This window comes from Clupea harengus, chromosome 9, assembly GCF_900700415.2.
Source record: "Clupea harengus chromosome 9, Ch_v2.0.2, whole genome shotgun sequence".
Taxonomy (NCBI): Eukaryota; Metazoa; Chordata; class Actinopteri; order Clupeiformes; family Clupeidae; genus Clupea; species Clupea harengus.
The window spans coordinates 1,318,640-1,344,131 of NC_045160.1; the positions used below are offsets into that span (position 1 = coordinate 1,318,640).

Consider the following 25,492-nt stretch of genomic DNA (forward strand, 5'->3'; position numbering starts at 1 on the left):
GAAATAAAGAGAGAGACAGAGTGAATGAAAGAGAGTGAATGAGTGAAAGAGACTGAGTGAGTATAAAAAAGAGGGTGAGTGAGTGTGTGAAAGAGTGAGTGAGTTAAAGTCAGAGAAAGCTGACATGAAAACAAAAATAGAGTGGGAATTGATGGACAGTGTAGTAGACAGTGTAGTAGAAAGAAAAATGAAAAAGAGTGGCTATGCATAAAGAGAGAGTGAAGAGACAGAGAGAAAAGACGGAAAGGAGAGAAAATGGAGTGATGCAGAGAAATTCAGTGAGAGTAGACCGAGAGGATAGAGAGATAGAAAGAAAAACTAGTAGAGTAGGGAAGGTGTCTCTTATCCCTTATACAGGTAGGCCTATATTGAGAGGAACAGAGAGAAAGGGTGCCTTATAAGTGAAACAGGTGCAAGAAGAAGAAGAAGGCACCTGATAACAGTACGCGTTCGTGGCGTCCGCAAGCGAGTATATTCAAGGCTACACTTGTACACATACAGCGGCTGTTTGCAGCCCATGTGGCCGTGGTGTCACTATGTGAAGCGGTAGTCTGTTGTCATTAATGACTGTATAAATGACTAAACTGTATTTATACGAATATTTTTCGGGGCACCAGATAATTAAGTTTGAGCACAAGGTTACTTCGCAATTCATCATTCATTTTTAAGTGAATGGAGTACACTACGTTTAACACGTATGACAGAATACGTACGGCGTTGAGGTAGCCTGTCAGTATGCGCGCGACAGAGGGGTGGACAGTTTTTACACCACTGCCGGTCCGCAACAAGCAACATTGTACTTTAGTCGTTGGAAATTGAACTGTGTAGGGAATTGTGGAGTTCACCCAACTTTGGGAAAATACCTAGCGCGTAACTCTTAAGAGGTAGAGGTAATTTTGTAACCTCACACCACAGTAGTAGCCAACGTTAGCTGTGTAACAAGTTATTCTACTTTAGCGCTGGCTGTCTAGCTAGCTAGCTACTTAGGATACCATGTTAGGGTAATGTTAGCAGTGGAAAATAAAATGTTGCCATGTCAAAGGAATCGCCGGCGGAAAGACTGGATGAGGAAAGAGAACAGCACTAACATCTAACACGGGTGAGTGACGAGAGGTACATATATCCTTTAATTTCGACGCAAAAGCCTTAACCAACCAAATTAAACTGGACTTTGGAAAACTCGCTGTTTGTGAGCTAACGTTATCTAAAACCCAGGTATTTATAAACGCCTGACTAGCTATCTAGCTGGAATGTAATTCTAAAATCACATTTGCATTCTTTGGGATATGCTAGGTTTAACTTACCTGGATGGCGAAGGATAAGTTATCGTTTAAAATACTGGAGGCAATTCCAACCTACGCTCAGCTCCAATAAAGTTAATCATAATGTTATGCTAACTGTTTAAAATCGTTCAGTAACGCCACTATCCCATACCTAAATGTTAAATTAGTTTGCCTGTCAGTTTTCCTAGTTGTGTATTTTGAATGTGAAAGGCAAGATTTGTGCTGTGTGTTTTTGGTTTCTCAAGTGGCTTTGAAGGTAAACAAACTAACGTTAATGTTAATCACTTAGCTAGTTTGCTAGCTAGCAAGGTTAGCTGTAGCTAAGATAAATGAGAATCGCGTTACATTTGAGCATTAAATATGAAGATGTTAGTTAGCTTGCAAATACAAAACCAACTCACACAGAGCCAGGTGGAAAACAAGCTAGCTAACTATGAACTCACCTAGCTAGTGCTATTTAGTAGGTTACTTTGGTGAAGACATCTGTATTATTATTAAGTGAAACCATCGTTAGCTAGCTTAGCCGTTTAAACTGGCTAGTCTGCTAGGTAACATCATTCGGATTGCATTTGATGGCAATTTAATATTCATCGTGTATTAAAAAAATATATAATTTCTGTTGTGAACAGCTGGCTAGTATGCTGGACGTGGGAAAGTGGCCAGTGTTTGCACTCTTGCCCCCCGAAGAACTACGGCTCATTCGCCAGGCGTGTGTCTTTGGAAGTGCGGCTAACGAGGCCCTTTACGTCACTGTCAATGATGAGGTAAGCTGCCAGCAGACAACCATGAGTGAAGACTGTCAGTGTGGCCTAGTAAACAAGGTTAGAAAACGGAGTAGTCCGAATTGAGTCAATAACGAATGCCCAGGAGTCAGGACGCTGTCTGCTACTGCTTAGTGTCCAGCCTCAGCGGCCCTCTCGCACAGTAAGTGACAGATATACGCTAAGCAGATAGAGTGAGGCTATATTTAGGTTTATAATGCTAATGCAAGCCTTGTTTTTATCCACTGGAGAGCTTTAGTGCATGTCTACGCCACAGCATTTACCCTCTTAGCCTGATTGTTTGTGCTGGGGCATGACAGAGTTTTGAATAGTTTGTTTAAGGCTCAGTGAGAATACATTATAAACACCAGATGCAGCTTTTCCAGTAGTGTACACTCATCTGAGGAAATGTGGCACAGTCCCTATTCATTAGTGGTTTCGTTTATGACCAAACACCAATTGCTGAAGCGATTATTCTACTGTCTGTCTTTCCCCTGTTGAAATTGGATGCCCTTTTCCTTGCACAGGTGTTTGCCCTCGGCACCAACTGCAGTGGCTGTCTGGGACTTGGGGACGTGCAAAGCACCATTGAGGCCCGGAGGATAGACGTCCTCTGTGGGAAGAAAATTGTGTCTCTCAGCTATGGCACGGGACCTCATGTGGTCATTGCTACAGCAGGTGAGACATGACAGTGACTACACAAATGTTGCCTAAGGATTGGTGAGCAAACAGTGAATGGTTGATTGTCCCCAGTACCAGGGTCAGTGGACCTCACTGTGAAAGTCCTCCATGGTGGCTGGGTCTGTTAAACAATATGCAAATGTTCCTGTAGAGCAGGTTGATTTTCGGTTTTCAAGCTGAATCTGATTGGCTCTCTTATGTCATTATATTCATTAAGTGTTGCCATATTGTTTGGCCAGATCAGAATATATGGCCAATGTTAAGAGATGATGCTCTAAAATTGCGGTAGCTCATATAAGTAACGCACAACAGTTTCATCTGGTATGAGTAGTCAGTTTTACACTCAAAACAAATCATTTTGTGTGTTTCTAATGTGCTTGTTAAGGTTGGTTTATGCCTTTAATAGAAGAAGCATGAGACATGCTCAGGGGGTTGCACTGGGAATTCAGAGGCAATACAACATGACCAGTCACCCAGAATCAGAGCTGACCGAACATGCCCCCCGCCTCCACAATGATAGGCCAGATAGTAATATCGTTTCAAGGATGCTGGGAATCGAGAGCACTGTTGACCTCTACTGTGTTGTTTGGCCAAAGACATCATCTGGCACAACATCTAGTATTTCTAGTTTTATTTCAATTTAATTACGTTTATATAGTGCCAAAACGATCAAATTGTCCCAAGGTGCTTTACAAAGGAATACTGGACCGATTTTGATCATTCATTTTCCCTTGTGAAAATTATTTCCCAAAAATAATTTAAGAATAGGGTCCAGGTTCAAAGATAAAAAAAAAACTAATTTATGAATCCCTTCTGAAACATTTTATTATATATATTTTTTGCATCCATGAACTCCCTTCTCCCCTTCAGATGGAGAGGTTTACGCCTGGGGTCACAATGGTTACAGCCAGTTGGGCAACGGCACAACCAACCACGGCTTGACTCCGGCACTCGTCTCCACCAACCTGCTCAACAAGAGGGTGACAGAGGTGGCCTGTGGGTCCCACCACACCATTGCGCTCACCACAGATGGAGAGGTACTGGCTCTTTGGCGTCCAACAGGAAATATCTTTTCTGTAAGGGAGTAATGAGGGGGAAAAGCGTTTGAAATATCTTTCACTGAATAAGAACGTACACATGTACGCATTGCTTCCATAGACAACAAACTTCAGTTCATTGTTATGTTGAGCCATTACGACAAAAAAAAAAGGCATGTGCTTTTATTCACTCTCCTGTTTGACCTTCCCTTAAAAAGCATATTTGTATGTGTCTCAGTGTACTTTTAACACCCAGTGTGTCCAGTTTGAAGAACACATGTATTCTATCTATGATGTCATCCATCGATGCACACCAGGCCTTTCCATTTACACACCTGCTTGCCTTTCCTCGACCCTCATAATGAACCCATTGTCTGTGTCCAGGTGTATGCCTGGGGCTACAACAACTCCGGACAAGTGGGCTCCGGGTCCACGGCCAACCAGCCTACGCCGAGACGGGTCAGCAGCTGCCTGCAGAACAAGGTGGTGGTAAACATCGCCTGTGGACAGCTCTGCTCCATGGCTGTGCTGGATAACGGGGAGGTACGGTCCTGTTGACTCACATGTACACTGCCTTAACAGAAATAATTAGCTCAGCTCTACAACTAAACTCTGACAGTTAGCAATCTACAACAGTCCTTTTTACTGTGTAAAACCTGACAAGCTGATAATGGCGATGAAACTTATGTTGACATTATTCTAAGAACAAGTAGGAAGAGTGTCTGAGTTATACCAGTTGCTTACCTGTCGAGTTAACATGACTGATATCTGTGAGGTCAGCGATTGAAATCTGAAAATCCGTGAGCCACCCCCTCCGGCCCCCACACACACACACACACACACACACACACACAAAAAAAGAGAACACATGCAAGCATATTGTTACGTTTTTGAGGCATTTCGTAAACAGGGCTATGTTCGCCCCATAGAGATAATAAGTTGGTCAGTGATGATGGTGCATACCTCTTGAATAATGAAACATCGCTAAACAGATGTAGTGAGCCTGTGTATTGTACTAGCAATTATTATTCTATGCTATTTGGAGTGAAAATCTGTGAGATTCCGTGTCATGTACGTAAGACCTGAGAGATGTTTAAAATCGGTGAGTCTCGCGGATAAAATGTGAGATTTGAGAGGTGTGCAGTTACTAGACTTTGACAAAAATCAGCATTTTGTGGTGAGGCTACAGCATCACGTCATTTTTGCAAATGGTCACTTATAGCTAGGAAATATTTTGTGATGAGCGTGACTAGTTATGAGTGTAGCTGTATTTCTATCTTTACCCTGTATATAATTCCTGGTGCCTGCCTCAGACTTCTTGATCACCTTTTTCACCCCTGCTGAGTTTGACTTGTATGAGCTATCATTGTACACTGTCCTTGTATACTACCATGGGCCAACTGTTGATGTCGATATGCTATTACCCACTGAGGTCTGTTTTTAGATGCTGGTTGCGTAAGTGAAGTGGTTTGATTGATTTTCATTTGCATGCTTCTATAATGCCTGAAGTCACTGTTCATGACATGGACTCTCCAGCCAAACAGATATTGAAAAAATATGTTACATAGTCTAATTGCTTCTGGTCATTGTGACTTTGTGTAGGGCACAAATGCTCTCTCTCTATTTGTACCTAGTGATTTTCCAAGCATACTCATGCAGTCAAACTGTAATTCAGTTCTGCTTGTATCTCTGCTTATAATTTAATGATGCTTGATTACAAGGGAAGGTAATCAACACGGTCCTCACAATTACATTTTGTCATGTTCATGAAGTGAATATGAACTTGTGTTAATATGAAGCTGCACAGGCACCCAGAGCATTCCTACCTATTGTAGCTCTTTAAATATCCTGGGTATCTTGCTTAGGGAACCGTCTTCACAGTTGGCAGCTGCATTTGTATGTCTGTGGAAAACGGTATTTCCTGGTTGCTATGGTTGTGAAGTTGCTATGCTAGCTGACCTGCTAGCTAACTAAGACAAACCTGTGCAGCTTCATATTCATATCATATAGTTCATATTCACTTCATATACAGTGCCCTCCACAATTATTGGCACCCCTAGTGAATATGAGCAAAACAGGCTATGAAAAAATATGTCTTTGCTGTTTATCCTCTTGGTCTTTCACTCGAAATATTTATAAATAAATATTTTTCCCCAAAACATGTGTGCCACAATTATTGGCACCCTTTAATTTAATGTTTTGTGTAGCCTCCATTTGCCAAGATAACAGCTCTGAGTCTTCTCCTATAATGCGTGATGAGGTTGGTGAACACATGGCACGGGATCTGAGACCATTCCTACATGCAGTATCTCTCCAGATCCTTCAGATTCTGAGGTCAACGTTTGTAGACTCGGCTTCAGCTCATCCCACAGATTTTCTATGGGGTTTAGGTCGGGGGACTGTGATGGCCATGGCAAAACCTTTATTCTGCGGTCGGTGAACCATTTTTGTGTTGATTTTGAGGTTGAGGATCATTGTCCTGCAGAAAGGTCCAACCACGGCCCATTTTAAGCTTACTGGAGGGGGCTGTTAGGTTTTCATTTAATATCTGCTGGTATTTGATGGAGTCCATGATACCATGTATCCTAACAAGATGTCCAGGGCCTTTGGAAGCAAAACAGCCCCACAACATCAAAGATCCACCACCATACTTCACATTGGGTATGAGGTGCTTTTCTGTATGGCTATCTTTCTGTCTACTCTAAACCCACCTTTGATATTTGTTACCAAAAAGCTTTATTTTGGTATCTTCTGACCATATAACTCAGTCCCATTGAAAGTCTGACTTACATTTGGCAAACTGCAGGCGCTTTAGTTTGTTGTTGATTGACAGCAGAGGCTTTTTTCTGGCAACCCTCCAAAACAACTTGTGGTGATGTAGGTGGCGTCTGATGGTAGTTTTGGAGACTTTCTGATCCCAAGACTCAACTAACCTCTACAATTCTCCAGCTGTGATCCTTGCAGATTATTTTGCCAGTCGAACCATCCTCCTCACGGTGCGTGGGGTCAATGTACAGACACGTCCTCTTCCAGGCTGATTCTTAACATCTCCTGTCGGTTTAAACTTCTTGATTATTTCCATGATAGTGGAAATGGGTATTTTCAACTGTTTAGAGATTTTCTTGTGTCCATTTCTTGATTTGTGCAGCTCAACAACTTTTTGTCGCACATCGTCACTGTGTTCTTGGGTCTTTCCCATAGTGATGAATGACTAATGAAATTTGGCCTGTGTCACCTTATATTTGTACGCCAGTGGAACAGGAAGTCATGGTTGACCTCATAAGAGTTCCTTATCAAACAGGTGAACTTAAAAATGTAAAACATGACTGGAACTACTCTTGAACTACTACTTCAGTTAGATTTTAATTACAAGATTGTTCTAGGGGTGCCAATAATTGTGACACACATGTTTTGGGGAAAAATATTTATTTAATGTCAACATTTTTTTTTTTTTTTTTTTTTCAATAATTTTACTTTAATAAAAAGGTAAGATTTTTGTGAATATTTTGAGTGAAAGACCAAGAGGATAAACAGCAAAGACATATTTTTGTATAGCCTGTTTAGCTCATATTCACTAGGGGTGCCAATAATTGTGGAGGGCACTGTAACAGGAGTTCACATTACACATGGTAGCAACTACTAACTGTTAAGATCGTTCCCAAAGCTAGAATAGTTCATGACACGACACCTGTTACTTTATCGGTGTGGAAGACTGAGTGTGAATGAAAATCTGTCCCATGTTGTTTTTGCCTCATACATCAATGGGATTTGTATATGAAAGAGGTAGGGAGAGAGAGACCCATTAACCCTTTACCTGGCAGAGTTACTGTGCGGATTATTAACTTAGCATTCCCATCAATAAGCTGCACCCTAGCTGCAGAGATTTTACAAAATCAGTGTATAATCTGTGGTTAATAGTTGGGAAATTAAAATACTTTGTAGAATTGGCCAAAGTCATATAGTGCATGTAATGACTGATATACTGTTAGTTGGTCCAATGTGCTGCTGTAAGTGATTCAGTTGTGATGTATAGCTCAGGTAAACACAGTGGTACTCACGTAATCTTTTTCTCTCTTTGTTACTGTGTGCAGGTCTATGGATGGGGCTACAACTGCAACGGGCAGCTGGGCTTGGGCAACAATGGAAACCAGCAGACACCCTGTAGAATCGCCGCGCTTCAAGGCATAACCATCGTACAGGTGAGCGTTTCAGTATGGAAATGGTTGACTGCCTAAGTTTGGTAAATACTTCATGGTTTTGTTAAAGGGGACAAAAGACTGACTGATCACAATTCATGGCCCTTTCAAGTTTTGCCAAGACTTGCTAAAACCAAACATGCTGCAACACAAGTTGCCTGTCCTGAGGTGCCCCCTTTCTAAAGAAAACTCTGTCTGCTGCTGTTGGGAAACATTATTTTTTATTATTATTATTATTATTTATTTCTCTTGGTACTCCTTTGTTGTTTACTTTGTGTGATGGTTTGATATATTTCTGTTCTTTGACATTTCACATGAAGACAACAATGCATTACAAACACGTGTGCCTAGCATTTCAAAAACGATATTATCGAAACCGGTTTCCTTTGTTTTCATACTGCTCTTGTCAACATGCAATGATAACATGTTTTAGTTTCTTTCCCTTCAGTGCCTCTGCATGGGGAATATATACTGCATTCGGCGCCCTCTCTAAGCCTTTCTGCTTCCCGCTCAGGTGGCCTGCGGATACGCACATACCTTGGCAGTCACAGACGAAGGCTTAATTTACGCCTGGGGTGCAAACTCCTATGGGCAACTCGGCACAGGGAACAAGAGCAATCAGGCAGTTCCCACACTTATCAACATGGAGAAGGAGAGGTGAGGACTATGTTTTAAAAAGAATGTTTATTCACACCAACAGGAATTTTAGCACCTAAACAGGGGTGCAAACTTGGCACCTTTCAGCGAAAATCGCTGACTTGAATCCAAAATTGATGTTTTGTGTGATTTTAGTTTAGATCTGATACGTTTTTCAAGGGGGGGGGTTGTATTGTTAATTAGCCTGATGAGGATGACTTGTTTTGATTTAGTGAACACGAACCATTACAATTTGGATGTGGTGATAACCTTAGACTCCATGGAGTCTAATGTTATTCCAGTTTCGCATCTTGTCACCTTTTTTCACCATTCCTGAGTTTGCTCCCCTGCACTTATATTTATGACTTCTGCAATGACTGCGCTCAAGTGCCACGTTCATGGGTCTCTCGAGTGGTGGTCTGATCCGTTAATTCCTATAAAATCTCCCTGCAAGCGAGCTAGAGACCATCTTTTTTAAATAAGGGATGATTTGGGATGTTTCATTGGAGAAGGCAAATGGCTAGAAAAAAGTAACATTAGTAACATGTGGAGATTCATTTTAAATGGCAATTATTACTTGGAAATTACTTTTATGTTTGATCAGGACATTTTGACTAGGCAAATTTAATAAACGTGATTGACTTGGCAGATTCAAAAGTCAGAATAAGGTTGACCCAATTGGGTAGGCAGAGCAGAAATTTGGGTGACACTTTGAGACCTTGTTACATGCTGCAAATGCATAATAATACAATGGCTGCAGTTTTTCTCACTACAAAGTTTTGGCAGCTCAGGATGGAGATGTTCGAACATGTTGCTGCGTAACAGTCAATGTGCTCTAGGCAGTAAATAGCTGGTGTAAGAAGTCCCAGCATGCCGTTTCATCATAAAACACATCTGCCATCAGCTGATAGACATGTAAGATAAAGATGTGTTGTGAAATATAGGGGTGAGAAGAGTGAATTCTTGTGGAAAAACAGTTTAACAATATTGAATTTGGTTCTTCAGGGTGTCCGCGGGGTTTTAAAAAGTATTAAAAGGTGATGAATCAAAATTGCCAAATTTAAGGCCATTAAATGTGGTTTTAGAGGTGTTATTTTGTTTTAAATAGGTATTATTTTTTCAGACTATCAAGTGTCCTATTCTGATTGAAATTCTATCTGCTAAAGTTTGCGTTAGTTCGTTAAAATGCGGGCTTTAGCAAAGCTGGGCACATAATCAAAGATCTTCCGTATCAATCCTGAAGTCTCAACTTTGTATGTTTGATGCTGACGTCATATTCAATGGTCCTTCGACATCTCAAACACTTTGCGCGCTTCAACTGGGTAGCCAACTGGCTGGCTTACGTTTTTCACTTGCTTAGGCATATCTTCAACGTCCAGACAACCATCGTCGTCGTCATGGGTAAATGCAAGTTTTCTGACAGCTGGGTGCAAGACCCAGCGTTTAAGGACTGGCTCAGGCCGGTAGTAGGGAATAACCGGCAGGCTTATTGTTCGGTTTGTAAAAAAAACATCAATGTCAACTGGATGGGAGCTAATGCACTTCGGTCGCATATGCAATCCACTAATCATAATAATGGAATGCGTGGTCGGCGAGAGCAGTTATTTCTACCACTCTGCCAACTGTCTGTGCTGCTGCACCACCACCACCGAAAACTAGTGCCACGGTACAAGCCAACGCTACGGCTCCAGCAACTACGTCTGATCTCCGGGTGACTATGGGCGCCACACCAACACTGCGTGCGGAGGCTCTGTGGTGTTTAAACACTGCAGTTAAACACCACTCATTGAACTCCAACGAAGGAATTTCAGGGCTGTTTAAAAGAAATGTTTCCCGACTCTGACATCGCCAAGTCATTCACGTGTGGTAAAGACAAAACCGGCTACATCATCAGATTTGGATTAGCATCGTTCTTCAAAAAACAGCTTGTTGATGGCATCAACAAGGCTGGGCCATTCGTGTTGATGTTTGCTCATGAGCTCATATTAGGCCTATAGCACAGGTTTATGTTAAAATCAAATTATAGCAGTTCACCAGTTCACGTAGTGGATGCCAGTTTGTGAAGTGATATCAGCAACAATTCATATAGCAGATGCCAGTTTTTAATGCATCAACAGTTCATACAGTGAATGCCAGCCAGTGTGCTGGAACTATCTTTCCATTGCACATTTAATGTAGTTTGTTTTATTTGTATTCACAAAATGAAATAAATGTCTGCAATATGTGGTCAACATCAGTGAATCTCTAAATCTATTATGTTGTGTATAGTGTTGTATATGTCAAAATCTGCGTAAACGTTAGAAAGGTCGCTGATTAACACTTGCAACTCAGTGTCGTGATGGTTTTAAAAAAATTCAGAAGGTAGTAAAAAAAAGGTATTAAATTTAACTTAAGGATTTCTGTATATACCCTGTTCTTAGCTACTTCACTACACTGCATTTAAGAAAGGGACTTTTAAAAGGATTACTTGTTGTAAGTCTATGCCATCTAAGGCAAGGCAAAGCAAGGTTGTTTATATAGCACATTTCATGCAGAGGCAATTCAACGTGCCTAACGTAAATACAAGCAAAAGGAACACCCAACGGAAAAAGACAAAGTGCTTAAGAGTGCAAATCAATAAAGGATTATAATTAAAAGAAACACAGTACATAAAGTAGTAATTAAAAGAACAGAGACATAAATAATTAAAAGAAAGTACACAGTACGTAATTAAATATAACTGATATAATTAATTTAAGTAAAGTAAAATGCAGTAATAACAGAGTGCAAGTCTTAGAGCTCAATCATAGGAACATGAATGTTGTTAACCTGAATCATGTTTTAACATGAATTTAAAAAATGTATACAGTTGGGGCACATCCAAGATATTCTGGCAGTTTGTTTCAGTCGATAACAGCCAAATGCTGCTTCCTGGTGTTTGGTTTTGTCTCTGGGCTCTACTAGTTGACCTGAGTTCATGGATCTAAGAGTCCTACTCAGTTTATATTCTTTAAACACATCAGAGATGTATACTCAGGATTTAGCAAAGGACTCAATGGAATGGGTAGGGTGTCTGTTTATTCTGTGTATTCTAGGCAGCATATCTGAAGTGCACACAACACTGTGTATCAGATAGGTGAAAAAGAAATGAGTATGTAAATACCTCAAGGCAAAACCGTTTCAGTGTCGATGTAGTGCCCAGATAAACATGCTGGCACATATTTCTCTCCCCTCCAGGCACTGTAACCCCACACCTTAAAGGCACTCTCCTCTCCTCTCTCTCCTTATATCTGCACTCACTCCTTGTGCTGTGTTCAGGATGGTGGAAGTGGCCGCCTGCCACACCAGTCACACGTCCGCTGCCAAGACCCAAAGCGGCCAGGTGTACATGTGGGGCCAGTGCCGCGTCCAGGCTGTGGCCGGCCCACACCTCACCCACTTCTCTGCCACCGATGACGTGTTTGCCTGCTTCGCCACGCCTGCCGTCACGTGGCGCCTCCTCGCCGTGGGTAAGTGGCTTGGGGGGGGTGATGGATTCTCATAAGTGCCCACTTACAGATATGGTTCAGGATTGATTACATTTCATGGAGTCCAGAGATAGAATCGAATAGAAAGCCTTTATTGTCATTGTATTTATACAACGAAATTTTGAGTGCTTCTCCTGTTGGTGTGACGAGGGACAGCATATAACACAACAACAACAACATATAACATAACAATGCTACCAAAAACAGTAGGAAAAAACAAAAACAGTAGGAACAGCCCCCCCAAAAATATATATATACATTAAGAGTAGAACAAAGTGCGGTGGCATAGACTAAAGTACATCAATAAATACATCAATTAATACAGCTTTGTTTATGCACATGTGTAAGGTGACTGAGATGGTATGTGACTTGTAGTCAATAAAGTGCTTAGTGTTTAGTGCATGTCGGTATTTAGAGTTCTGATGGCTGTCGGGAAAAAACTGTTCTTAAGACGCGTGGTCCTTGCTCTAAAGGATCTGTACCGTCTGCCTGAGGGCAGGAGAGTAAACAGGTGGTGGCCTGGGTGAGAGGAGTCTTTTAAGATGTTATTGGCCCTGCTAAGGTAGCGGGAGCGGGCAATGGATTCCAGGGAGGGCAGTGAGCAGCCAGTGATCTTTTGTGCTGTGTTGATGACCCTTTGGAGGGCTCTCTTGTCTGCTGCAGTACAACTGGAGTACCACGCCGAGATGCAGTAGGTTAGTACACTTTCGATAGTGGTGCGGTAGAAGGCCACCATCAGTTTACACTCCAGGTTGTTTTTCCTGAGTACTCTCAGGAAGTGTAGTCGCTGCTGTGCCTTTTTAACTGTCTCTGAGGTGTTGACAGACCATGAGAGGTCATCTGATAAATTGGCTCCTAGGAATTTGAAGGTGGACCTTCTCCACACAGTCCCCGTTGATGTAGAGTGGGGCCGGAACTGCACTTTGACTTCTGTAGTCCAGAATCAATTCTTTCGTTTTTGTGGTGTTCAGTGACAGATTGTTGTCTGAGCACCACACTGTCAGTTTCTGTACTTCATCCCTGTACGCTGATTCGTCATCTTCTGATATGAGCCCGATCACGGTGGTGTCGTCAGCAAATTTAATGATGGTGTTGGTGGGATGGGTTGGAGTACAGTCATGGGTGTACAAGGAGTACAGTAGTGGGCTCAGCACACAGCCTTGTGGAGAGCCAGTGCTTAGAGTGATGGTGGAGGAAAGGTGGGGACAGAGTTTTACAGTTTGTGGGCGGTTTGAGAGGAAGTCCTTTATCCAGGTGCAGATGGAGGGGGAGAGGCCTAGTGCAGTTAGTTTGCTGACTAGTATGTCAGGGATGATAGTGTTAAAAGCTGAGCTGTAGTCAATGAAGAGCATTCTTATATAGGTTCCACGGAGTTCCAGGTGGCTCAGTGCGGTGTGGAGGGCTACGTCGATGGCATCTTCCGTGGACCTGTTTGCTCTGTAAGCAAACTGATGCGAGTCAAATGTGGGGGGAAGGGTTGATTTGATGTGCTGTTTCTCAAAGCACTTCATGATTACAGGTGTAAGTGCAATCGGTCTATAGTCATTCAAGCTGTTGATGGCTGGTTTCTTAGGGACGGGGATGATGATAGCTGATTTTAGGCAGGGTGGGATGGTGGCTAGAGTGAGAGAAAGGTTAAAGATCTTAGTGAAGACCCCAGCGAGTTGGTTGGCACAGGAATTGAGTACCTTTCCAGATACTCCGTCGGGGCCAGCAGCTTTTCTTGTACTCACTGATTTGAGCACACATCTCACCTCGTGTTCTTGTAGGGTGAGAGTGTGGCTGCTGGGGGTTGGAGGAGTCAGTGCAATTGTGGTGGGCCTGTTGACCTCAAAACGGGCAAAGAAATGATTAAGTTCCTCTGCCAGTGAGGCATCAGCGTGGACAGTGCTGGTGTTGCTGTTCTTGTAGTTGGTGATGTTTTGAATTCCCTGCCACACTCTCCTTGGATTATTATTCGTGAGATGGTCTTCGATTTTTTCCTTATAAGACTTCTTGGCATCTTTGATGCCTCTCTTCAGGTTGGCTCTAGCAGTACTGTAAAGGGCCTTGTCACCTGACCTGAAGGCGGAGTTCCGCTCCTGGAGTAGGGTCTTGACCTTGCTTGTCATCCAGGGTTTCTGGTTAGGATACACCCGAATCCTTTTGGCTGCAGTCACAGTGTCTGTACAATGATTGATGTAGGACAGTACAGTTCCTGTATATTCCTCCAGGTCCTGTTGTTCGAATATGTCCCACACTGTATGTTCAAAGCAGTCCTGCAGTTGAGAGAGAGCTCCCTCGGGCCAGATTTTTATGTTCTTAATGTAAGGTTTTGTCTTCCTCCTGAGCGGTGTGTATGCCGGGATGAGGAGCAGTGAAAGGTGATCTGACTGTCCTAAGTGGGGGAGGGGTGTGGCTCTGTAGGCATGCTTTAAGTTGGAGTATACGTGGTCGAGTGTATTGTTCCCTCTGGTAGCACACTTGACATATTGGGTGAACTTAGGTAGCACTGTCTTCAAGCACGCTTGATTAAAGTCACCCGCTATGATGTGCACTCCGTCTGGATGAGCCTGTTGATGTTTACTAACGGTAGCGTACAGCTGAGAGAGTGCTGCGCTAACGTTTGCATCCGGTGGTATGTAAACAGCTGTTACTATGACAACCGTTAGCTCCCGTGGCAAGTAGAAGGGTCTACACATCGTTGATAGCATTTCTAAGTCCGGTGAGCAGTGACTGTCTATTGTGTTGCTGTTGTTACACCAATCATTGTGTACATAAATGCAAAGTCCCCCTCCTCTGCTCTTACCCGAGTCCATGTTCCTGTCCTGCCTATGGATTGAGCGGTCCGCTAGTCTCACTGCAGCGTCAGGAATTAACGGGTGAAGCCAGGTTTCAGTTATGATCATCACGCAACAATTCCGAATTAAATGGTTTGCTGTGACATGTAGCTCCAACTCATCCATTTTATGGGTGATAGATCTAGCATTGGTGAGAGAGATGCTCGGAAGCGGTGGTTTATGGGGTTGTTTACGTAGCCTTGTAAGCAGACCTGCCCGGCTTCCTCGTTTTTGCTTCCTGTCCCTACGCCGCCTACGTCGCTTGCTAGGTCCGCCAACAATCCACGGAGACCCCGGTAATCTTGCAATGTCCTCGGGTATTTTGTGGGTCCACTGAAAATTCCGTGTTACGGATAGCTTCTGCTGCCATCCAAAGTCAATTAAGTCCTGGCGGCTATACACGTAATTTGCTTCACAAATATTGACTAACAAACAAAAAAACGAATACAAAAACATAAAAACAAAACACCAAACTGGAGAACTAGAAGCCGCTGCGTCCATACGCGCCGCCATCACCATGACAACCACAGATCCACAGATCTTTATACTTCAGGAATGTTGCATTGCTCTTATCTACTTCACAGGAACAGATTATACTTACTGTGCTTACTTTGACATGACATCTGAAATTAATCCCACTTTGTGGGATTTCATGATGAGCCAAGTCACCTCATGTTCACAGTGGTTTTTCCAGTAATGAATAAAAAGGAAGGAAGGAAGATATTTCTTGTTTATATGAAAATCTACATGAAAAAAATGCACATTTGTACCCACGTATTCAAACCATATCTACTCTAACAACAGACAAACAGAGCGTTAACAGCCCCCTTTGTCTCCTAGATGGGGATGACTACTTGACGGTCGCCCAGTCACTCAAGAGGGAGTTCGACAGCCCGGAGATCTCTGACCTCAAGTTCCTGGTGGATGGGAAGTACATCCACGTCCACAAGGCCCTTCTGAAGATCAGGTACGTGTTTTCATGTTAAATCATGCTTAGGGACCACATCTACTGATTTAAGGAGATGCTTACCAAAGCACTGGGGAAAAACAGGAAGGTTTTCAGGCATACATTGACTTTAAAATACACAGGTCCTTCTGCTATCGACATGTGATTGTCCACTACATCTTGCCTCATAGCATTCCAAAACAAGCACGGGCTTAAAAAGCTACCACTGGTTTCCACCAACCTAAGATACCTCTGGAATGTTTGTTGAGAGGACTCCAAAATCAACTGCATCCTTATGTTGTCCTCTCAGTTATGTTTTGTACTGCCTGACCACAACGGCAGTCTATTCGTAGTGCATATATCTCTGTTGCGCTAGCAACACTCTGTGACACGGTGTGTGATGTCACAAGGAACCACTTGTTTGACCACTGAATGGGTGACATTGCAAGTACACTGTGGGCATTGCCATATGGTTTGCCACTGATTCTTTGGCAGAATCCATCAGAGGTGTCAAGACTCTGATTGCAAAATGAACAGGCACTGAATAGTCTTCTGAGTGGAACCTTGAAAGTGGTCCCATCCCTCTACTCTCAGTTTAGGCTCATGTGTGGGGGGCATGCAGTGCCATCCTGTTTACTTCAGGAGGAAGCCACCTCGGGGAAACAAGTTTCCCCTTCCGTTGTTTTCCAGCCCCCCAACCACACACACACACACACCTTAGTCTGCACATGGAGTGATGTAGACAATGTTGAGTTAATGCATGTATTTTTGTTATGGGAGTTTTTTCAGAGGTAGAACCAAGCAAGGCACCTCTGTATGTCTGCATGCATATAATGTAACATGGGGAGGACTACTTGGCCTGTGCAGATCGAGCGTCAGGAAAGTAATTGCTGATGCTGAAGTGTTGCCGGGTCGGGGGTAGTTGCAGGGGCTCTTGTTGTAGCAGTCTAACCAGTGTGCAGTATTACAGATTTCATCCTCTTAAAGTTGAGTTTTTTAAGTGCGAAAGCTTCCTTATTTTGCCTCCCCCGCTCGTCTCCCTTCAGGTGTGAGCATTTCCGTGACCTGCTGAACGAGACAGACGAGGACTCCATCGAGATCCACCAGTTCTCCTACCTTGTGTATCGCGCCTTTCTGGAGTACCTGTACACAGACACCATCAACCTGCCACCAGAAGATGCCATAGGTAAGCTTTTCTTCCTCCCAAGAACACATCTCTCTGCCAGGGCAAGAAGATGAAAACATCATTATGAAAAGGAAATGTAGTCTTTATTATTATTATTATTATTAGGTTTGGCTGTGGATGGAATGTCTGGACAGACTGCCAGCCACATCATCACAAACCAAATCGCAGCCTGTAGTCATCTCGCTGCTTTGTGATTGAAAAGAACAAATGGGCCTCATTCTCGAACGCAGTTAAAAACAAGTTTAGAAGAAATGTCTTCTTTACTCCACCTACGTTTACACCCACCTAAGTTTCCAGGACAAATCTGGCATTCATGAAAGTTTTCTCATCTGGGATTGGTTCTTAACTTAGACCAGATTTCCCTGGGGACAAAGGCCTGTTAGACTTTTTTAGGAAGCATGACATGCCTTGATGTTTTTGTATATTTCTTCTACCTAAAAGCATTGCTGCACAAGTGGCATATATGTAGAAGATTAAAGGTTTCTGGGGGTGTTCTTATGACTCTAGGACCAAAACTCACAGAGCTTTAAAGGCATATTGACAACAAGAACAAACATTGAAATATCCCTCTACAGGGATATGAGCCCCAGAGGGCTGAATTTGTGAGAAACCGTGGGTGATTGCGTTCACATCAATTCTACAGACATCCTCGGATATAAATAATTATAATAATAATAAATACGAGAATTTATAGTCATGATTCTACGAGGCATCGCGATGTCCTAAAATAAATTAAAAAAACTACACCAACACTGCACATGTAAGTTAATACGTAAATAAGCACTAAATCGTGTGGATATAGCCATAGTGGAATTGAATGGACACATCTACATTCTGAAACAGTACCTCCACCTCTGTACCTGTGAAGTTAGGTCTGCGTTTACTCGACCGGTGCTCGCTTTCCGCTTTGACATGATTTCAGTCTGATGTTGCTTTCGCGTTGCCTTTGGAGTATGTGGATTGTGCACAGGTCTCTTCAGTTGCATGCCCTTATAAGGAGCTGGCGGGGCGGTTCTATATGAAAATTCAGGTGCACGAGAACACACGTTCAATTTAAGAATCAGTGCACAGCTACGGACACTTTGGCGGTTTAAGAATACATTTCCAGGCGTTCATGAATCCGGCGGAGATCTTTTCTTAGGTTGGTCTTTCGAAGTCCGTAAGAAGATATTTAAGAAGACACTTAAAGCAGCACAACGGAGGAATTGCTAATCGCTAACGAGATGCTAGCGGCTAAACCTAGCAAAACCTGTTGAAATTTGATTACTTTGACACTATGACAAACTAGTGAGTCAACAACTTTCCTAACACAGTCAAACATCAAGCAAGTGCAACACAAGACAAAGCAAGACGGCAAATAAGTTACTTACTAGTCCGGCAGAGAGTAGTACCCGGGCGGCTTCCAGAAACCTACATAGCGCAGTAATAGGCCTACAGACCCTGGTATGGCAATGGCACAGAGGCCATTTTCCAAATTAAACGCCATTGTAGCGCCCCAATTTTTTTTAAGCTGTTATTTTAAGGTAAAATTGCTAATCCTAGCCCTAACCCTGAAGTACAATTGCTACATACTGTTACTTTAAGAAAATGTTTGAGAATGAGGCCCAATGTCCTTATGAAATGGTAAACATGTCAGCCTGTCAGGTCATGTATTGCTCTGAAGAGGGTTTTGTGATGATGACTGTCCATTTTCCATCCTGCTACTTCCCAAAGAAATACAAATGTATTTATTTACATTTACTAGCAACAGTCTGATATACTGCTCAGCTATTTATAAATATCAGACCTCCAAACACAAGGAAGTATCCTTCATTCCAAGCTGAGTGTTTAGTCAGTTTCACCACAGTCTTTTGGCATGTTTGTCTTGCTGAGAGGATATTGTGAAACCTTGGGTTTGTGAAACTGGCACTGGTCATGTTGTGCTGTCTTATGCAGTTGCTATGCAATACATCTTTTCAGTCTTAGCAAGTACTATGTACATACAGAACAAGGTACCCTGTGTGTTTCATTTTGAATAGCTTTCCCTGAATATCCTGTGATGTGGTGTTATACTCTCGCTCTCTCTCTCTCTCTCTCTCTGTGTGCGTGTGTGTGGTCAGGACTGCTGGACCTGGCCACCTATTACAGAGAGACTCGGCTGAAACGACTCTGCCAGGAGACGATCAAGAGGGGCATCTCAGAGGATAATGCCATCACGCTGCTGTCGGCCGCTGTCAAGTATGAGGCCCGGGTAAGGTTGCACTCTCAGCAAACATACTAACGTACACAAATACATTCTGCATGTACAGTACATGCATGTATCACACACATATACACACATATACTCACAGCTCACACACTGAACACTTTCATATACAACCATGAGCATGCACATCCAAACACACACTCATGTCCTGACTCAACAACAGTGTGTGTGTGTCATCATGGGTCCCTGTCCCTCCCTTGGTTTATACCTCCTCCAGCTCTGACCTTTTGGGTTTGCAGGACCTGGAGGAGTTCTGCTTCAAGTTCTGCGTCAATCACCTGACGGCTGTCACTCAAACCCAGGCCTTCAACGACATGGACCACGACCTGCTCAAGAACTTCATCAGCAAAGCCAGCCGCTACGGGGCCTTCAAAAACTAAAAACTCCTGGCCAAGAGGCCATGGAGAAAGGGATGGACAGGGTGAGAAAGAGAGTGAAAAAAGATGGCTGAGACTGCTGAAGTGGCCGTGGCCGTGGACTGTGCACTTTCTCCTGCTGGCATACAGAGCCAGGGCAGTAGGAGAAGGCCAACGCCAAACAGAGACGGTCCAATCAGAGCTGAGATTAAGGTCAGCCTCACTGGAAAGGGTTCACCACACACCTACACACACTTTGTTCACTTTGTTTGTTGTTTTTTTTTTTTGTGGAGTTTATTCAAAGTGAGTGTAGCTGTTATAAGTTCATACAGCTTGTCAAAGGGAGTTCTCAAAAGGAATGCCCCCTCACCCCCCCACGCACACACACACACACACACACACACACACAGACATCGATTGATAAAATCTCCCCCGATTGATAAAATGGACGCAGTGGTCAAATGATTAGACGGGGCTCCCGTGACCCAAAAGAAGGGATCACAACGTTGCCACTCTTATTGCTGCCCTGTGGATTCTTTTCATCCAAAGGAAACAGACTTCATTTTGCTGGTAGTCGGTTTGAAAACGGCAGAGCTCTCCCATGTAATCCATGAGGCTAGTGAGGGATGTGGTGTGTTCAGTTCACCTCCTCATAGGCTGTCGCCTGCGGTGTAGTCTGTTACGAAGTCACTTCCACATCAGTGCTTTCTGTCACTCTCTCATGTCAAAGGAAAACAAACCTTGCAACTGAGAGGTAAACAATACCACAAACAACAGCAGACTGAGTGAATTGGTGAGGTCTTCAAATGCTCAAACATGTTTGGATTCTCCCCCAAGTGTCATTTCTGAAGGACAGCTTTGTATTCATATATATTTTTGATTTATTGTATCAATTTACTGGAAAAATCTATTTGTTGAAAATCCGACAAATGTAAGAAATATGCACTTGTCTGTTACCTGTGGCAAAATGTCTATATTTGTGCTTTTTGTTGAACTTCTGTTTTGCAATAACATCAAAAACGTCCAACTACTGCTTCATGTCCAGTATATGACTTGCAAAGCGATGTCACACATGTTGTAGTATTAATGTGTTACATTGTGCTTTATTGAAATATGTTTTGAATGTACTTCTGTCCGTGTGTTTAGCAAGGATTTAGCGATGGTGGTGTTGACAGAGTGGGGGCGAGGACCTTAAATGACCTAACTCTGTCAAACATTAACTTTCTGTGCGCAGCTGATAGCACTTTCCTGACTCCTGTCGACCATATAATAGACATTATAGCAGGATGTCCACGCTGTTGAGCTTTCTGACCAACATGCCAATGTCTCAGCATTTTCCCATTCTCCATTATCTCCAAATCACAGCCAGCCATTGTATGTTTACTTTAGCTGTTACATGCATGAGCAGTTGATTTATTTTTCTAACTAGGAAATGACAATGGGGTAGACTCCTTTGCTTGCTTATTGTTTACATATGTATGCTTTTTGGGGGGAGAGAAGGGGTGGAGGCTCTTTTAGATGCATCGGCGCTCTTTTGGCGCAGCGATCCCCCTAACAGACCAATGGGTAGTCAGTAGACAGCTGTGACGGTTTGATTTGCCCAATGGCCAGTCCAGTGCAGTCCTGCCTATGCTCCAAAACTGCTGTGCTGGGAACCTCTTTATTGTTTTTTTTTTCAACTGGAAATTTACAATGGCCCAATGGTGTTGGCACACCACTGAAATAAGTGAACTTGTGAAAGAAGAGGTCTAACTACTTGGTGATGTGCAACGAGGGGGTATTACAAAGTATGTGGTTTAGTGACAAAACTGGGTAAGTTAACTCAGAGTAAGTGGTAAACTTCCTCAAAGGAGAGCCCAGTGGCTTTGTTTTGGAGAAGGGGTGAATGAAGCCATAGGGCTCTCTCTGAGTTAACCTACTTAGGTTTGTCAGTCACCAAAACACATACTAGGAATACCCAGTTTACCGCATTTTCAGTGTGTAAATAAACATCCGTGAGAACACAGCCTCAAGGTGGCCCTGTTTATGTGTGAAGGAGGAAGTAGTAAAAGCACTTGTGTGAGCTGTGATGAAGGCTGGCGTTTGAGAATATTTATAAAGCCACCTGAGCAGTACTTGCATCCATCGCTGTGAAGCCATACAGCAATAATAGACCATGGAGTCTACATGGTAGTGCCTACATTCATTTATTTTATTCTGAATAGCCTTTTTTCCCCCATTTAAAAATGTACTTTTGACTTGCACACAGATTCAGACCGCATGTCCAATTTGCAATACGTCCTATGGCCTGAGGAGGGCAGTGTTACACTGCTAAGAGGCAGTTAGGTTAAAGTAGGAGAGTGGCCTACTAAATTCTTACTAAATCCTCCACCCCACTATATATCCTCACCTTGGACTGTGCTGTGACGTGCTCATCTCCATAATTCTTGGGCTGTAGCACCCAGCTTGTTATGAGCCTAGTGACTATGTATGTTGGTGTGTGTTAACAGGAGTGTTGAGAGATTAGATAGGAAGGCCTGAGTGGCTTAACAGTATGTTGTTTTACACATTTCCCAATACATGTCTTTAAAAATTCTTTAAAATAAATGTGGTTACTGTAAGTTTTTTTAAAAAAGGTTCAATGTTCAGTGTTCAACCTTACATGTAGGAACAGCACTTTGAAGTCTTCACAGAGCCCTCACCCGCATCGCATTTCGGTCTTCTATCCCTTTTTCCCTTGGTTTATCTTAAATGTTGAACTTTTAGTGAGATTCTCCTAAGCTGTCATTGCATGAATATCAGGCTGCTCTGGCATTTGTGTTGCGCAAAACAATTTGTGATCATTCAGCTTTCGTCCATAAGCTCTTTTAAAGTGGATTTGCTTCGGAAAATGACCATGCTTGTCTTTTCCCTTTCTTAATCCACTTCCTCTGGCAGACAAATGTCGCATTTTATTTAAACAGTAAGCAACATTATCAATATTTGACAAGCTGTAGAAATAGTCTCAAACACCCCATAGCAATAAGCTAAATGTTTGAAATCCTGTTTAATCCTATAATCTGTCACCCCTCTGCTTTTCCTGATGGTGTTGTGGTGCGAAAGTAGGGGACAGAGGCAAGCATAGGCCTGCCACTCTTGACACGAAGTTGATCTGTATCTGACACATTGCACGCACTCTGCTATGAATAGTTTTATGTCACTCAGATCACTGAGGTTTCTTTGCTGTGAAGTGCTAAAGAATGGTTTTTAGAAACCGCAAGTGAAAGTAAAACAAACTCAAGGCCGTTTGTCTGATCTTAACGGAATTTGATGTGTGTCATCTACAGATCATGCCGACAAAACTTTTCTTGATTTTCTTTATTTGTGAAATTTGTATAGTTATGCGTCAATTAAATTCGAAAGAGTGGCCATTAATGACTTTGTATGTAAAGGTCCAAATGTGATGCAGTCAATCCTCACAACAATCTTTGGACGCATTCCAAATTTGGTGAAATTTCGTTCATAGAGGGCACAACAACATGCACATTTTATTATCATTGCTTAACCCAAGTATGTGGAATTTGGTGTACTTCTCCTTGACCCCATTTGCTCAAATGTTCTAAAGGTTCAATGTATTCTTTAACTTGTCAAATTCTTTAACCTTTTGCTACTTCGGGCACTTCGCACATGTTGCTTGGACCGTAATGATAACGGGGTGTGGCTATATTTATTTGTTAATGTTTTGTTGTTGAAAATGATTTGGTGTCATTTGTAGCCTAGCCAACTAAAACTCATTTAAAGTTTTGTGGTTGCATAACGGCTGATACGACGTTCAAATACCTTTTATTTAAAAAAATATATATTCTCAATGACCTTTAGACACCTTAAACCACAGAGAGACACAAAACATGTCTGTTAGGTAAACAAGGATGACAATAATCTTTTCACACCAACTTCCTCTCCCTGGTGGCGTTCAGGGATGCGTGCTCTTTCAGCACAGTTGGTCCCCAAAATAGCACTTTCGCAATCCCATTTACTTGGCACAAGGAAGCCTTTGACATGAAACAACCAGGAATCCCAATGGCCGCAGCAAATGACATCCCTCAGAAGAACACAAAAGACCCTTGGAGACACGCACACAGAGTTCCCCTTGGTTTGTGTGATGTTTCCCAGCTTTCCTCTTTGCCTGGAATCAATGTCATATCTGTTTGTTCCTTGTCTTGAGTGGTTTCTCTCAAGGCCACAGACCCTGTTGTAAAATAACTGCCCACCATTGTGCACTTCAAGGCTAAAAACATTAGATAGCAGCACGTGGCAACTGACACCAAGAATACATGATGTAGTATCAAGAATGAAACAACCCAAGCATGTTTCCCCTTTTTTTAAATTCTGTATATATATACTGTGTTGTCTGAGGACCTCTTTACTATTTTGATATATTGATAATAGAAATTACATTTGTTCAGTAACAGTTAGATCAGGCACATTAAAGTTTCCCATACATTCACCCTCTCATACATTGACATCGCATCAGTGAAACAAGCCATTGGTGTGCCTCAATGTCTCAATTTCCTCTGATTTCTCACTCTCACTGAGGTTAGTGGTTTCATCACGTGCCACCTCACTTCTCATCACAGCAGCATTGCTCACAGCTGAGTTAGCATCTGTCGACAGCGGCGAGGCTTGAGCAAGCCCCACTGCTGCTGCGTTTGATCAGATTGAAGGAGCTAGAATGGGGAGGCAGCGCTTGCATGCGATGCGGGGGAGAGCGGCCCAGTGGGAGAGCCTTCGTCTGGGCTTGCTCAGGAGGTTCATGGCCACCCCATGTGCCTGTGTCCAAGGCCTTTGTGAACTTACAACACACTGTCCATCAGCATGCTGTTTAGCAAGAATGAGATAGACAGAGGTGAACCTTTAAAACATCACAGCTGCAGTTCTAGTTTACTCATCATAGTGTACGTTTTAACAATACACAGAAACATTTCGATTCTTGCCACGGACATAATCTGTTAAACTAATATGATATATATTGCATCATTTTCAAAGTTCTTCAAGCTGTTTGCTGAGCAGATACAATTCCAGAGGCCACAGGAGAAAAAAAGAATTAGTTAGCTGTTATTTTGGTATCCTGATGACAGAATGATGACTGCTCTGAAAGTGCACCAGAGGAAATGCAGATCATGCTCACACATGGTCTTCTTAGGAAATGTACTTTAATATTTATATAATACATATTTGTTTCACCAGGTGTATCTGCAAAATAAGCTAAAGCTGATGTACTCATTCAAGGTGGCAGGATTAGTTGAGAAAACAAGGATTGAAAGCAAGGCATGTGTGTTTGACTTGCAAATGTGAGGGAGAGGCCAGTCTACAGATGATGGGGAGAGATATTCTCTCTCTCTTTCTTTCTCTCTGTTTAGATTGGCTTATCATTCACTATTCCAGTGGTCAATTGAATAGGCCTGCATTATTTGTTTCCTGCGGAGGTCCAGTTGGAACCAAAAGTGTACATTCACCAAAAATATTCAAACTCAGATTTTCAAAACCACAACTTTATGGAATATTATTACCCAAATGACCAGTGATGTCAATAAACTAGATGCCCTAAACAACTTGCACCAAGACACCTATGATGATGAAACACGAAATGAGCATGTTGTGAAAGCTTCAGCCAGAAATGTTCCTGGGTGTGTGAAAACACAATACCATAGCTGAAGTTGTAAAAGTAATCACATTAGTAGCAGCATTAGCAGTAGAAAGTGTTGTGTTGTAGAGACTCAGATGGGTTTGGAGACATCTGGGCACATGTGGAGTCTAAAAGTGGTGTGTAGGAGTGTCTGCCACCAAGGAGGGAACTGTTGAGGAACCACAGCTGTTGTTTC

General features: G+C 42.6%; 1 protein-coding gene across 4 annotated transcripts; it reads left to right on the plus strand.

The window, feature by feature from the left end:
• Positions 1–695: 695 nt before the first annotated feature.
• rcbtb2 (regulator of chromosome condensation (RCC1) and BTB (POZ) domain containing protein 2) lies at positions 696–22,266 on the plus strand. 4 transcript variants are annotated; one of them, XM_012830948.3, is made up of 12 exons: positions 697–1,099; positions 1,913–2,047; positions 2,572–2,722; positions 3,596–3,762; positions 4,147–4,305; positions 7,854–7,961; positions 8,473–8,615; positions 11,892–12,082; positions 15,760–15,886; positions 16,912–17,051; positions 19,151–19,281; positions 19,514–19,590. In XM_012830948.3, the coding sequence occupies exons 2-12, from the start codon at positions 1,922–1,924 to the stop codon at positions 19,517–19,519; spliced, it is 1,449 nt and encodes a 482-aa protein (XP_012686402.1). In that variant the 5' UTR covers positions 697–1,099; positions 1,913–1,921; the 3' UTR covers positions 19,520–19,590. The 4 variants fall into 4 exon arrangements, with proteins under 4 accessions (XP_031428865.1, XP_012686402.1, XP_031428864.1 ...); XM_031573004.2 differs by having other exon boundaries at positions 698–1,113; positions 19,536–22,266; XM_012830946.3 differs by having other exon boundaries at positions 700–1,099; positions 19,536–22,266.
• Positions 22,267–25,492: the final 3,226 nt, after the last annotated feature.